The sequence below is a fragment of the Hemitrygon akajei genome, chromosome 10 (genome assembly GCF_048418815.1).
Source record: "Hemitrygon akajei chromosome 10, sHemAka1.3, whole genome shotgun sequence".
Classification (NCBI taxonomy): Eukaryota; Metazoa; Chordata; class Chondrichthyes; order Myliobatiformes; family Dasyatidae; genus Hemitrygon; species Hemitrygon akajei.
The window spans coordinates 171,519,017-171,535,804 of NC_133133.1; the positions used below are offsets into that span (position 1 = coordinate 171,519,017).

The 16,788-nt window shown below is 40.0% G+C and overlaps 1 protein-coding gene across 1 annotated transcript in view; it reads left to right on the plus strand.

Annotated features, from left to right (window-relative positions):
- LOC140734959 (carboxypeptidase M-like) overlaps nt 1–11,788 on the plus strand; it is a 74,139-nt gene extending 62,351 nt beyond the window's left edge. The window contains exons 6-8 of the mRNA XM_073059702.1: nt 2,419–2,571; nt 6,028–6,176; nt 9,460–11,788. Of these exons, the coding sequence (XP_072915803.1) occupies nt 2,419–2,571; nt 6,028–6,176; nt 9,460–9,702 (545 nt within the window). The 3' untranslated portion in view covers nt 9,703–11,788. The remainder of the gene's footprint in view (nt 1–2,418; nt 2,572–6,027; nt 6,177–9,459) is intronic.
- The last annotated feature ends 5,000 nt before the right edge of the window (nt 11,789–16,788 follow it).

Genomic DNA, 16,788 nt, shown 5'->3' on the forward strand with positions numbered 1-16,788 from the left:
AAACAGAATGATAAAGGGAGTGTTTCAGAATTTGTTTGGGTATTTACTGTACATGACCACTCTTAATTTTCTTTAGGCCACCCTGCTGTGTGCTTGAGATGAGTCCAGGCCTGATTTAAGTATTTATTTATTGAGATTGAGTGCAGAATAGACCCTTCCAGCTCTTCAACCTGTGCTACCCAGCAACCCCAGATTTAACTCTAGCTTAATCACAGGACAAATTATAATGACCAATTAACCTACTAACCGGTATGTCCTTGGAGTGCGTGAGAAAACCGGAGAAAATCCATGCATTCCATGGGGAGGATGTACAAACTCCTTACAGATGATGCCGAAATTGATCTCCAAACTCCAACACTCCCAGCTGTAATATCGTCATGCTGACCGCTATGCTATCATGGCACCAAGGGTCTATTTTGGAATGCACCCACAACATTCATCCCAATAGAGCAAGCTGGCAGCAGGTTGAAATCTGACCATTCCTTTGTTCCACAACTACTGCTTGACTTGCTGAGTTCTTCCAGCAGCATACAACAAATGCTGGAGAAACCCCAGCAGCATTATAGACAAAATTAAATAGTCAGCTTGAAAACTTGCCTGGCCTACTGAGATCCTCCAGCAGTTTCTGTGTGTTGCACAAGATTTCCAGCATCTGCAGAATCACTTTTTTGTCTGAGTTTTCCCAGAATTTGTTTTTTCATGCTCCAAATTCCAGCCTCTGCAGTTACTTCTGTCACTGGGTCAAGCAACTACATCTGTGACAGTTCAGGCAACCATTTTTGAATACAGTAGATTCTGGTTAATGAGCTGTTGGTTAATTGGGATGGCCACTTATTTAGACAAGTCAAAGTTCAAAGTAAATTTAATATCAAAGTCCATATATGTCACTATATACAACCCTGAGATTTATTTTCTTGTGGGCATACTCAATAAATCTGTAGAATAATAACCGTAACAGAATCAATGAAAGACTGCCCAACTAGGGTGTTCCACCTGAGTGCAGAAGACAGCACATTGTGCAAATACAAAAGGAAAATATAATAATAACAACTAAGCAATAAATGTCAAGAACATGAGATGAAGTCTTTGAAAATGAGTCCATTGGTTGTGGGAACATTCCAATGATGAGGAAGTGAAGTTGAGTAAAGTTATCCCCTTTGGTTCAGGAGCCTGATGGTTGAGGGGTAGTAACTCTTCCTGAACCTGGCGGTGAGAGTGTTGAGGCTCCTGTAGCTTCTTCCTGATTGCAGCAGTGAGAAGAGAGCGTGTCCTGGTTTGGGAGGATCCCTAATGATGGATGCTGCTTTCCCAGTACTGTGTTTCATGTTGATGTGCTCAATGGCTGGGAGTGCTGTACCCATGGTGGACTGGGCTGTATCCACTACTTTTTGTAGGATTTTCCAGTCCTGATGAAGAGTCTCTGCTTGAAATGTTGATTGTTCATTCCCTTCCATAGATGCTGCCTGACCTGTTGACTTCCTCCAACATTTTATGTGTGTTACTCTGGAATTCTAGCATTTGCAGAATCTCTTGTGTTTCTGATTCTACATTCTCTGTATTCACCTATCCACTCTCCTTCACACTGGGGCATAATTTACAGTGGCCAGTTAACCTGCAAACTTATGTATCCTTTAGATTTGGAAAGATGCTGGAGAAACCGGAAGAAACCTATGTAAACTGCAGACAGGTAGTATCTGATGTCAGGATTGAACCAGGGTCTTTGACACCTTTGCTCCAACTGCCACATAAAGCAGGATCTCCCGGTGGTCACACTTTTCAATTCTACTTCCCATTCCAACATGTTGGTCCATGGCCTCCTCTACTGCCATGATGAGGCCACACTCAGGTTGGTGGAGCAACACCTTATGTTTCATCTGGGTAGCCTCCAACTTAATGGCATTAACATCAATGAATCAAGCTTTCAGTAATTGCCACCCCCCCGCCCCCACATTCCCCATTCCCATTTTCCTTTCTTGCTTTATCACCTAACCTGCCCATCACCTCCCTATGGTGCTCCCCCCTCCCCTTTCTTCCATGGTCATCTGTCCTCTCCTATCAGATTCCCTCTTCTCCAGCCCTTTATCTCCTTCACCAATCAACTTCCCAGCTCTTTCTCTCCCTTCTCCTCTCCTGGTTTCACCTATCACCTACCACCTTGTACTTCTTCCTCCCCTCCACCTTCTACTCTGTTCTCCCCTTCCTTTCCAGTCCTGAAGAAGGGTCCCCAGCCCAAAATGTCAACTGTTTAATCTTTTCCACAGATGCTGCCTGACCTGCCGAGTTCCTCCAGCATTTTGTGTGTGTTGTCTTTGATGCTGTAAGTCAGCAGTTCAGGTAGACTTGTTCTTCACTGGCAGGGACAAAGTTTAAGTTTGGGCCATAAGAATATTTTATCTAAACTATAACCCTTTTCCTTAGGTGGAATGCAAGACTTCAACTATATTCAGGCACAATGTTTCGAACTAACTGTGGAGATGTCGTGTTGTATGAATCCACCGCCAGACACACTGAAGAACTTCTGGAATGAGAATAAGATTTCCCTGATTAATTTCTTCAAGCTTGTCCATTTAGGTTTGTGCTGTATCTTGTACTATTTCTGCTAATAATACTTGCTTTAATGCGTAAAGGAGAAAATCATCACAGTATTCAGCATTCTCTGCAGTATTTTTCAATGTTAGCTTCTGAGCTACTGATCTTCATTGGCTGGAGCTCTGAAGAGCACAGCATTTTCAAAGATTTATTTATTACCAAAATATACAACTCTGAGATTCTTCTTCTCCAGATAGCCATGAAACCAAGAAAAAAGAACAGCAACATGATCATCAACCCCCAAACCCTCTTCCCCACTCAAAATGCAACAAGAACATCGACCTCCAAATACGCCTTTCCCCAGACGAAGAAATGAACAAGAACATCCACCCCCAAATACCCCTTTCCCCACATAAAGAAATGAACAAGAATGCAACAAGAACATCGACCCCCAAACCACCTCCCCCACAGAAAATGAGAAAAGAACATTGGCCTCCAAATCCCCCTCCCCTGCACTAAAAAACAAGAAAGCACACGTGAAAAACACGGAATATAAAAAACTATGATTAAAAACATCCATAGTCCATAGTCTAAATCCATATCTAAAATGCAGAAAAGCCTTGGTAACATCCTCCAGACATAGTGACTGACCTCACAGGCTCCCTTCTCTGGCAGCAGAGAGATCCCATCAGCAATCCAAAGGCAGGCAGCCGACGCTCATCTTCCGCTTTCGCCTCGGTGTTTCAAATTCCCTCGTCGCTTCAATTGGTCCACAACAGAAGCTTTAAACGGTAAAATGGAGTCGAACATCGGCTTGCACCCCTACCCCCGCAGCCTCCCTGTCTCAAATTTTAACTCAAATAATATTTTAACCTGCTGGAATATAACTTAGTACACTTAATTCCTCACTTATTGTACAGGATGACTTCTCAGTAGAGCTGAGTGCTAAAAGGAGTCATTATAGGGCAGAAGTGCTATAGACGGTGCTACTGTGTATGGAACTGGTACAAATCCAGTGCTGAATCACTCCACTACTGGCTGTGGAATGGCTCCATCAAAGTTTGAGTCTTAGATGGGTTCCAAAGAGATGGGCTCAGTACTGTGATGACAAGCTCTGAGTATGGACTGTGGGGTGGAGGGGGAGGGCAGGTTGTAGAGGGTGCGTCCCATTCCTTCTTCCTGCTCCGTTGATCTAACAGCCTGATTCTAAGAACCTTCCTGTTAAAAGGCTGTTTGACTGGCTCCACCTCCGGAGATTTAAGTTAATTGGCCAGAAACCAATCTGAATGTGGCGGCATGGTGCGCAGTGGTTAGCACAACACTTTACAGTACAGGTGACCTGGGTTCAATTCCTGCCACTGCCTGTAAAGACCTTCTATGTCCTCCCCATGACAACGTGGATTTCCTCCAGGTGCGCCGGTTTCCTCCCACAGTCCAAAGATGTACATGTTAGTAGGTTAATTGGTCATTGTAACTTGTCCCATAATTAGGCTGGGATTAAATTGCAGGATTGCTGGGCTGCACAGCTTGAAGGGCCTATTCCATGTTGTAGCTCAATAAATAAATGAATTAACATGGGAATGCTGACAGAAGAGGCAAAATGCAACACACAATCTGGAATTTTAAGAAGCACTCAGTCAGTCAGGACTGCAGTACACTTTCTCTGTAACAGTAACACTTTGTGTTTCATTTGTACAACATCAATGTGCTGATGTTGTGAAATGATCTGCAAAATAAAGTTTTACACTACGTGAGATCATAATGATCCTGTATGGAGAGGCAGTCTGAGTTAAAGTTAAATGCCTACACATTCTGTTCACCATCCAAGGGTACTACAGCGGCAGTGGAAAAGCTGCTGTCAGTCAAATCAAGTCAAGTCTATTGTCATTTAACTATATACATGTATACCACCAAACGAGAAAAAAGTTTCTCCGAACCAGGATGTAAAGCATTGTAGTATAGATAGCACACAAAGCACATAGCAACTTATGAAAGTAAGGATGAAATCGACAGATGGATTACACATTAACAAACAAAGTGTGAAAACTAACTATCGTAAGGTCCAGAACGGATTAACTAGTGACTTGAATCCGATGCAGCAGGGAGATCAGAAGCGAAATGGCCTGTCCCAGCCTCACTGATTATGCTGGGTTTTGGTATAGGAGAGTCATAGAACCCTACAGCACAGAAACAGGCCCTTCGGCTCATCACCCTCCTTAACTGAGGACACACTTACACAATTAGAGAAATTAAGCTCACTACAGCAGCGTACAGAAAACCGAGGCAAACCTGCCGAGTTTCCTTCAGTATTTTGTGCATCTGCTCCAGATTTCAAGTGTCTGCAGACTGGCCTCTTGAGGTCTCTCAATCAGTGGTGCAGCAGGCAGATCCCCACTGCAATAATCTGAGCACTGGCTACAGTTTGTACTTTTGATCATTAAGTCTATTTCTCCAACTTTATACTTATTTCTTAATTGCAGAATTAGAATAGATTAAAATGAGAAAACACAGAAAATTATCTCAGCAATGTGTGCTTTTGGAGGGGTGCTTGCCAGAACTGAAGCATGACTCACTCTTTGCATGTTGAGATTCAGTCATGTACAAGTTAAGATCATAAAACATTGGAGTAGAATTAGGAAATTCAGCCCACCAAGTCTCTTCCTATTTTGTCATGGCTGATTTATTACCCCTCTCAACCACATCATCCTCCCTTCTCCCTGTAACATTAAAGCCCTTACTAATCAAGAACCTATCAATCTCCACTTTAAATCCAGTTATGTACTTTATCTCCACAACCATCTGTGGCAATTTACCACCCTCTGATTAAAGAAATTCCTCCTCATCTCTAAGGACTTCCTTGTATTCTGAGGCTGTGCCCTCTGGTTCCATGCCCTCCCACTATTAGAAACATCCTCTCTGTGTCCTACTATCCAGGTCTTTTTCAATATTTGATAGATTTCAATGAGGTCCCTCCGTAGTCTTCTAAACCCCAGTGAGTATAGGCCCAAGTACTCCCCATATGTTAACCCTTCTATTCCTGGATTCATTGTTGTAAACAAGAAATCTCTGGACCTCCTCCAATGCCAGCACATGCTTCTTTAGATACAGAACCTAAAACTGCTCACTATACTATTGAATAACTAATTCATGATGTTGTACCTGAAGCATACATGATTTTGCAATCATAAAATAATTAGTTTGGAGGATTCCAAATGATACCTACTGGTACTGTGGCTACATCAGATTGGAGTGGTTACCTCAAATATATACTGTGAGTGTTTGGGTTTAGGTTGGGTCCAAACACAACTTAATGTTTGGGTTGTGTTAATTTGTTTCTAATATTGAACCAAACGCTCATCTAAAAGGTTTATTGCTTTCTTACAGAACACACCTCCACATAAATGGTTGAAATCCATTGTAGCTAAGTTGATCTTGCCCATTTTAGATAGATTAAAATAGTTTTATAATTTTATTTTTAAATAATTTCTATTTGTATAGGTGTGAAAGGACAAATCCTGGATGCTTATAATCAACCAATTAAAGATGCAATTATAAAGGTGCACGGCAGGGAAAACCTTATTCCTTTTAAAACTAATGAACTTGGAGAATATTATAGGCTTCTGTTGCCTGGAACATACACCCTGGAGGTAAGTTCAAATTAGTTATTTCTACTCCTGGCCTCACTGATTATGCTAAGTTTTGGTATAGAAGAGTCATAGAACACTTCAGCACGGAAACAGGCCCTTTGGCCCATCTAGTCTGTGGCGGATGATTAATCTGCCTACTACCATTGACCTGCACCTGGACCATAGTCCTCCTTATCCATCTCATCCATGTATCTATCCAAATTTCTTTTAGATGTTGAAATTGACTCCACATCTCCCATTTGCGCTGTCAGCACCCTCTGAATTAAGAAGTTCCCCCTTAAACATTTCACCTTTCACCCTTAACCTATGACTTCTATTTGTAGTCTCACTCAACTTCAGTGGAAAAAGCCTGCTTGCATTTACCCTATCTATAATCTTCATAATTTTGTATACCTCTATCAAATCTCCTCTCATTCTCTTACGTTTCAGGGAATTAAGTCCAAACCTTTGCAATCTTTCATTATAACTCAGATCCACGAGTATATTTAATAGCAAATGTCCAAAAGCACAGGGAATGACGGCACAATCTGTTCACCTTGTGTAATGAAATGCAACAGCTTAATTGTAGCTATTGAGTAGGAGGCAAGGAAGCATTTACAGGGAGGCTTTGTGCTGTCCATTTTTAGGTATTTAAAAGGATCATATATATAAATAATACTGGCAAGACAAACTACTCTTCGACCATATGACATTGGTAAAAATTTGCACATTAAGTGTCAGTTTCATGGAACAGTCAGTCTACAATGATTACTGTGTGACAGAGAATGGAGTTCTCACAAAAATCATGTGCTAAGACCGTAAGACCATAGGATATAGTAGCAGAATTAGGTCATTTGGTCCATCGAGTCATCTCCACTATTTCAGCATGGCTGATCTATTTCTCCCGCAGCTTCAATCTCTTTCCTTCTCCCAATATCCCTTCATGCCCTGTCTAAACGAGAATCTATCAACCTTTTCTTTAAATATACCCAATGACTTGGCCTCCATCTGGCTGCTGGCAATGAATTCTACAGATTCACTACTCAGTGGCTAAAGAAATGCTTCCTTGTCTATAAATTGTACTGAAGACTATCCACTTTGAAATAAAGTTTGTAGTATTGTCCAGAGAACAATTAAAGGAATGGTCAAGCTGTTTGAAAGAGTTATTCAGATATCTTTATCTTTCTGCTGAGCTGAAGAACCTTTCAAAAAGAGGAAGAAATTGGTGTTTGTAGTAAGCTAAAAATACTTAATTTTTTGAGCAACATTCAAGAATGTTTATTGTCATTCATGTACACAAATGTAAAGAACAAATGATTGTTACTGTGGATCAGATGCCACATACAAACACAATAAGCATAAAGAACAGAGTAAGAAAAACACAATAAATTGCAGCACTTTCCTCTAGCTTACATGTTTTATCACACTGCATTTGTTCCCCTCATATTTGAGCCTCACTCCACCCTCCCAAGCAATAAATAATGAGAACATGAGTACAAAAAGAAATGAAATGAATTGAAAAGAAATGAAAATGAAATGAAATGAAATTTTTAACATCCTTTACATACATGGAGTAAAAATCTTTACGTTACCTCTCCGTCTAAATGTGCAATGTGTAATCATAGTAATTTATATTAATTTATAATAAATAGAACAATCAATGTAACATAGAAATACACTCAAATCAGCGTGAGTTAATCAGTTTGATGGCCTGGTGGAAGAAGCTGTCCCAGAGCCTGTTTGTCCTGGCTTTTATGCTGTGGTACTGTTTCCTGGATGGTAGCAGCTGGGATAGACCAGGGTTGCAGTGACTTGGGTCTCCAATGATCCTTCAGGCCCTTATTTCACACCTGTCTTTGAAATAATAATAATAATAAAAATAATTAAGCAATAAATATTGAGAACATGAGTTGAAGTGAGTCCATAGGTTGTGGGAATATTTCAATGATGGGGCAAGTGAAATTGAGTGAAGTTATCCCCTTTATTTCAAGAGCCTACTGGTTGAGGGGTAATAACTGTTCTTGAATCTGGTGGTGCAAGTCCTGAGGCTTTTGTACTTTCTATCTGATGGCAGCAGTGAGAAGAGAGCATGACCTGGGTGGTGCGGATCCCTGATGGTGGAGACCACTGATGATGGATAGTGCTTTCTTGAGACAGCATTTATGTAGGAGTGCTCAATAATTGGGAGGGCTTTACCAGTGGTGCACTGGGCCAAACCCAGTACATTTGTAGGATTTTCCATTCAAAGGCAATGGTGTTTCCATACCAGGCTGTGATGTAGCCAGTCAATAACTATCCACTACACTATAGAAGTTTGTCAAAGTTTTAGGTGTCACACTGAATCGCCACAATCTCCTAAGGAAGTTGATGCATGAAATACTTTCTTCACAATTGCATTTATGTGCTGGGCAGATTATCTATGAATTTAAAGTTGCAAACCCTCTCCCTCTCTGATATTCTGATGAGGATTGGCTCATGGACCCTCTGGTTTCCCTCTCCTGAAGTCTACAATTTTCCTTGGTCTTGATGACATTGAGTGAGAGGTTGTAGTTATGACACCACTCAGCCAGATTTTCAGTCGCCTTCGTATATGCTGATTCTTCACCATCTTTGATTAGACCTACATCAGCAGACTTGAATATGGTATTGGAGTTGTGCTTAGCCACATAGTCATAAGTGTAAAGGTCCTCTTATAAGGCCTGTAACAGTTCCAAAAGTTACCATGGTTGTGGAGATCTGTTACGTTTTGTAACTTCAAAACATTAAACTAGTTCAAAAGGACACACAGGAGTCCAAAAGTGCAGGTCTAATTTCAAGTTTTCTTTGTGAGGTGCCCACGTATTGTGTTTTGGCATGATGACATATGCAATTAACATATTTTTACATAAAACCCATAACTAATTATTTAAATGAACAACAATATTTAATCAAACTATATATATATATATATACACACACACATGCACAAGATTACTCAAATATTACTGAAATTTTCAATACATTACAAGATTCATAATTATTTGTGAAAGGTAATGCATTCTTAACATATACCCTGAAGAAGTTTAAATCTTCTGTTCGACGGGAGTTCAGTGAGACCCTCTGTCACTGCTTCCCACCCCCAGCCCGTGACCCCTGCTTCCAGCATTGGCAAAATCTCTTGTATCGGTATCTACTTATTTTGATTTGATAAGGAGAATGAGATATGTCCGAATTTTCTTGACTTCAAAAGGGAAGTACACTTTTTGGTAGTTCAAGTTGAATTAAAAAAATAAGAAGCCAATTCTTGTAACTTTTTTTCTTTCAGGTCAGCGCAAAGGGATTTTACCCAAGAACTGTTCAACTGGAAATTCCCAACAACTTGTCAAATTTCTCTGCTTTAGTCTATAACATTCGATTGGATGATAAAAATCAGTTTCCAGAGGAGAGAGTTGGTGCTGGTGACAGAGCTAGTACAACAGACATAAATGTCATTCTGTTAATCTCTTCTATATTTTTGTCACTTAAATTCACATTCAATTCTTCAGACAAGGATGTTTTAATGTTGTAATATGATTCACAACTAAATTCATTTACAAAAATATCTATCAGAATCTCATATTCTGCTGATTATACATCTTAACTGGACAATCAAGATGACTAAAATATTAATATTTTAATGAAGCTTCAACCAAATTTCACCTAAATGATAAAATGTATGCATTTACACAACATTACCACATATCTATCATGGTGGTTTAAATGAAATTCTATTGATTACATGCTTACAGCCATCTTTCTTTATCTATCTATTGCCAAAATTAAAGTCATACCATGGAAACAACAAATATAAATAACTGAGGCCAATGCTATGTTTTACTTGCCTAATTGTTTTCAAAATATTGTATGGACATTAAAGACAAAAGGTAACATAGAAACTGGAACGTAGAACAGAAACAGAACACTGAAAGTACCCAATGGGTGATCAGGGCCTGATCTGAAACATTGACTTAGTATACCTGTTGCCTTCATAGATGCTACTTGATTCATTGTGCTCTTCTGTGTTTTTCCTCTCCACACCTTATGGCACATTGGGTGGCAACCTTGCTGTCTCTTAAACACATCTGTTTCTACCATGCCGAGTTGCTAGCTCAATGCTCAACCCAGCACAGACAGAAAGTATGTGAGGAGCCAGCCGGGTTCAAACCCAGGACAACTTGCCTCGAAGTCTGGTGCAGGTGCTACTACATCACCGGCCTGCCATTAAGCTCTTCTAGCATTCTGTTTTTTGTATGGGATTTCCTGTTTATGAGCATATGACTTGCATACATTTGCTTTAATGCTTTTGACTCCTTTGCATCTAATTTAAATTTATATCCTGTGATTTATATCCTGTAAGCAGTCATTACGAATTTGGTTCCAGTTTTGTAATTTTTTTAATCTCAAAAAATTTAAACTTTTTAGTTTAATTTAACAAAATTATTTATTTAAACCTTCATTAGGTGATCCTACCTTTCTTCTTTGGAGGAATAAAGGAGTTTATTCCTTCACGGATCTGTTCCAAGATGGCCGATTGATGTCTTTTGAGAAATTAGTACCGGTAACTAAATGCTCTCTCTCGTATTCACATTTCCTGCAATATCTTCAGGTCAGACACTTACAAAAATACTTAAGTAATTTTCCATATATACAGGATTCTGACCTGTTAGATATTATTTTTAAAATGAATCCTTTAGTGAAGGGTTTTATTGGGAAAATTTATAATTTATTGTTACAACAGCACAATTACCCTTCACTTAAGATTAAGCAAGATTGGGAGAGAGAGCTTAACACGACCCTGATAACAGAAGATTGGTTGCGGATTTTGAAGTTGGTTAACTCTTCTTCGATTTGTGCCAATCACTCTCTAATTCATTTTAAAATTGTACATCTTTACTATTTGACAAAGGAGAGACTGTCTAAAATGTTTGCTAATGTTGATAGTCAGTGTGACAGATGTAAAACCGAGACAGCCACATTGACGCATATGTTTTGGTCGTGTTCTGTATTGAAACATTCTGGAAGTCTATTTTCTCTACAATTTCTAAAGTTTTAAAAATTAATTTACAACCTAATAAATTGACAGTTTTATTTGGTATAATCCCTCAATATATTCATGGTATTTCTCCATCTGACCAACATGTAATTGCATTCGTTACATTATTGGCCAGAAGGGTTATTTTGTTGAAATGGAAAGATGCTTCTGCTCCTACTTTGATACAATGGTTTTCTCAGGTGATGCTATGTCTTAGTTTGGAGAAAATCAGAAGTCGAACTTTTGATCCTCGATTTGATTTTGAGAAAAGGTGGGGTTTAATCGTCCGCTACTATCATCTGATTTGAGATAATTAATATGGTTTCCTTCCGAATTTTCTTTAAATGGATTTGAGTTGGCGGATTGAAGTTTTTTTTACGGAAGCTTGTATGATGTATAGTTCCAGGGTTGTGCTCCCAATGGATTTTTATTTTTCAGTTAGTAGGGTTTTTTTTTTCCTTTTTCTTTCAAAAAAAATCCTTAACACTTTACTTTTTATTATTATTGATATATTGCTTAGCTTTGTTAATCAGTTATTTGCTAATTTAATTCTTTATTGTACATAATGACATATTGACAATGTATCTTTTTTGTTAATCTTCAATAATAATTAATAAAAAGATTTTAAAATGAAAATGAAATGACTGCATCCTGACTTGCAGGGCTCTGTTCACTATAAAAAGGTGTGTTTATCTTTGCTCATTTGGTGAACCATTTTCTCCCACTTATTTCTTGAATATTGCTGCAACTAATCTAAAAAAAAATCACAGGATGCAGTAATTGTTGATACCAAACTGAACATAACTGGTAGAAATGAAAGAGGAGAGCACTCGCCCCAGTTAACAACACGGACAAATTGAAAGACAGTGTCCAAAGTCTTATCCTTGGAAGTACTTTGTATATTACAAGGCAGAATGGAATAGGTTTATTAATTAGAAGACCCTACTCCCATTACATACACCCCCAAGTTTGGTGATGATCCAGGTTAAGGCACAGCACTTTACAGTACTAAGCGACCTGGGTTCATTTCTTGCTGTTGTATGTAAGGAGCTTGTACGTTCTCCCTGTGACTGCGTGAGTTTCCTCCTACAGTCCAGGTTGGTGGGTGAATTGGCCATTGCAGGTTATCCTGTGATGAGGATAGGATTAAATTGGGGTATTGTTGGGTATTGTGGCTTGAAGGGCCTACTCTGTACTGTATCTCAATAAATTTTAAAAAATGAAACTGTTATTGGCAAGATTTAATTGGAAAGGATGTAAAGGGATGATGAATCTTTTGTAAGTACCAATATGTTGAAATCGAGCCATAGTTGTTTCAAGAAATGTGCAATCCGGTATTACATTTATCTTGTTGGTGGAGGCAGCAAAATTTTCCATAAACCTAAAAATAAATCAATGGTTCAATTTAACATCAGAGAATGCACACAGTATACAACCTGAAATTCTTATTCTTTGCAGACATCCACAAGCAGAGGAAAAAAACCCAAGAATGAATGACAGAAAAATATTAGAACACCTAAGCATCCCTCTCCCTTGCACAAGCAGCCAAAGCATCAATTCCCCCTATCTTTACTCCCACTTATTCCAACAAAAGCATCAGCCCCCTCATCACCCGCCATGCAAGAAATAGCGAGCCTCCAGAGACAAGATTTAGAGTCCATCAAAAATTACTGTCTATCCCAACACTTTGACAACTGAAAGGCTCTCTCTCTCATCGCAGGAGAGATATCACTCCTGCAATATCAAGAGATGAGACCAACAGCTCGCTGTTTCAATGTTATAATCTGCAGCATTGCTTATTCAAGTTCTCCTAACTTGAGAACCAGCATACTCTTTCTCACCATCGAGAGAGAGAGATTGCTCAAGTGTAGAAGCTTCCAACAGCTGTGGCCACTGTTTCGATGTTCTGATCTAACATGACTCTTCAGTTGGCGACATCGGCAAGGAATCGGGTCATCAACAAGGCTGCACCCCAAAGGTGCACATCTTTCAAACCACTTCTGGAGATCCTGAAACATAAGCCATTTGGTGAGTTCCAAGAGCGAGAACCCACTGCCCGTAAAGAATGTAGTTTGAGCGCAGCTGTAGATCAGGGACTACAACAGGACCTCAGTCATCCTGAAAAGGAAAAAAAAGAATGAGAACAGGAGATTTAAACTATATTGTGGGTGGCCTGGAAGAAGTCACCCAGGACCTCAAAAACCTCTGGTGCCATTTTTTGCTCCTCCCATTCCGACGATTGACTATTTTCTGTGTTTAAGAATAACAGGATGGGTTCCTTTGGAAGAGGAGACCCCTCACAAAAGTTCATCCCAGGGATGAGAAAATTGCTTCAGTTTTAAGAAAGCTAAAGGTCACCTTATTCTTCTTGAAGGCAATACGGAGGTTCACGTAAACTTAAAATGGAACGTGTGGAGAATCTGAGTGTTTTAAAGACCAATATTCCAATGATGTGGTTATCTGAGAAAACACTTGGGTGATGATACTGCTTTTCTGAGTTTGGGTTATGCATTTTCTTTGTCTCTTCATTGGACAATATTTTGTGGGGAATAATCTGGACAGTAAAAACCTTGTTTATTGTCATCAATGCTCAATATGACTGCCAACATCAAGCTAATGTTTTTGCTGCTGCTGCCACCCCCCCCCCCCCCCCGCCAACTCCCATTCCAATTGATTGCTGCAAACCGTGAAGCAAAATGTGACTACAGTGTTGGAAGATCATATGAAGTGTGCACCGTGTCATTTTGGAGTCTCTCACCATAGAAACATAGAAAATAGGTGCAGGAGTAGGCCATTCGGCCCTTTGAGACTGCACCACCATTCAGTATGATCATGGCTGATCATCCAACTCAGAACCCTGTACCTGCTTTCTCTCCATACCCCCTGATCCTTTTAGCCACAAGGGCCATATCTAACTTCCTCTTAAATATAGCCAATGAACCGACCTCGACTGTTTCCTGTGGCAGAGAATTCCACAGATTCACCACTCTCTGTGTGAAGAAGTTTTTCCTCATCTCGGTCCTAAAAGGCTTCCCCTTTATCCTTAAACTGTGACCCCTCGTTCTGGACTTCCCCAACATCGGAAACAATCTTCCTGCATCTAGCCTGTCCAATCCCTTTAGAATTTTATACGTTTCAATAAGATCCCCCGTCAATCTTCTAAATTCCAATGAGTATATGCCTAGAAGATCCAGTCTTTCTTCATATGAAAGTCCTGCCATCCCAGGAATCAATCTGGTGAACCTTCTCTGTACTCTCTCTATGGCAAGAATGTCTTTCCTCAGATTAGGGGACCAAAACTGCACACAATATTCTAGGTGCGGTCTCACCAAGGCCTTGTACAACTGCAGTAGAACCTCCCTGCTCCTGTACTCAAATCCTTTTGCTATGAATGCCAACATACCATTTGCCTTTTTCACCGCCTGCTGTACCTGCATGCCCACCTTCAATGACTGGTGTACAATGACACCCAGGTCTCGTTGCATCTCCCCTTTTCCTAATCGGCCACCGTTCAGATAATAATCTGTTTTCCTGTTCTTGCAACCAAAGTGGATAACCTCACATTTATCCACATTAAATTGCATCTGCCATGAATTTGCCCACTCACCTAACCAATCCAAGTCACCCTGCATCCTCTTAGCATCCTCCTCACAGCTAACACCGCCACCCAGCTTTGTGTCATCTGCAAACTTGGAGATGCTGCATTTAATTCCCTCGCCTAAATCATTAATATATATTGTAAACAACTGGGGTCCCAGCAATGAGCCTTGCAGTACCCCACTAGTCACTGCCTGCCATTCTGAAAAGGTCCCGTTTACTCCCACTCTTTGCTTCCTGTCTGCCAACCAATTCTCTATCCACATCAATACCATACCCCCAATACCGTGTGCTTTAAGTTTGCACACTAATCTCCTGTATGGGACCTTGTCAAAAGCCTTTTAAAAATCTAAATATACCACGTCCACTGGCTCTCCCCTATCCACTCTACTAGTTACATCTTCAAAAAATTCTGTAAGATTCGTCAGACATGATTTTCCTTTCACAAATCCATGCTGACTTTGTCCGATGATTTCACCTCTTTCCAAATGTGCTGTTATCACATCTTTGATAACCAACTCTAGCATTTTCCCCACCACTGATGTCAGACTAACCAGTCTATAATTCCCCGGTTTCTCTCTCCCTCCTTTTTTAAAAAGTGGGGTTACATTAGCCACCCTCCAATCCTCAGGAACTAATCCAGAATCTAAGGAGTTTTGAAAAATTATCACTAATGCATCCACTATTTCTTGGGCTACTTCCTTAAGCACTCTGGGATGCAGACCATCTGGCCCTGGGGATTTATCTGCCTTTAATCCCTTCAATTTACCTAACACCACATCCCTACTAACATATATTTTCCTCAGTTCCTCCATCTCACTAGACCATCGGTCCCTTACTATTTCCGGAAGATTATTTATGTCCTCCTTAGTGAAGACAGAACCAAAGTAGTTATTCAATTGGTCTGCCATGTCTTTGTTCCCTATGATCAATTCACCTGTTTCTGACTGTAAAGGACCTACATTTGTCTTGACCAATCTTATTCTTTTCACATATCTATAAAAGCTTTTACAGTCAGTTTTTATGTTCCCTGCCAGCTTTCTCTCATAATCTTTTTTCCCTTTCCTAATTAAGCTCTTTGTCCTCCTCTGCTGGTCTCTGAATTTCTCCCAGTCCTCAGGTGTGCCGCTTTTTTTTGCTAATTTATATGTTTCTTCTTTGGACTTGATACTATCCCTAATTTCCCTTGAAAGCTATGGGTGCACTACCTTCCCTGGTTTATTCTTTTGCCAAACTGGGATGAACAATTGTTGTAGTTCATCCATGCGATCTTTAAATGCTTGCCATTGCATATCCACTGTCAACCCTTTAAGTATCATTTGCCAGTCTATCTTAGCTAATTCATGTCTCATACCTTCAAAGTTCTTTAAGTTCAGAACCTTTGTTTCAGAATTAACTATGTCACTCTCCATCTTAATGAAGAATTCCACCATATTATGGTCACTCTTACCCAAGGGGTCTCGCACAACAAGATTGCTAACTAACCCTTCCGCATTGCTCAATACCAAATCTAGAATGGCCTGATCTCTAGTTGGTTCCTCGACATGTTGGTTCAGAAAACCATCCCGCATACATTCCAAGAAATCCTCTTCCTCAGCACCCTTACCAATTTGGTTCACACAATCGATATGTAGATTGAAGTCACCCATTATAACTACTGTTCCTTTATTGCACGCATTTCTAATTTCCTGTTTAATGCCATCCCCAACCTCACTACTACTGTTAGGTGGCCTGTACACAACTCCCACCAGCGTTTTCTGCCCCTTAGTGTTATGCAGCTCTACCCATATCGATTCCACATCCTCCAGGCTAATGTCCTTCCTTTCTAATCTCCTCTCTAACCAGCAATGCTACCCCACCTCCTTTTCTTTCAATAGACCATAGACAATAGATAATAGGTGCAGAAGTAGACCATTCGGCCCTTCAAGTCTGCACTGCCATTCTGAGATCATGGCTGATCATCTACTATCAATACCCGGTTCCTGC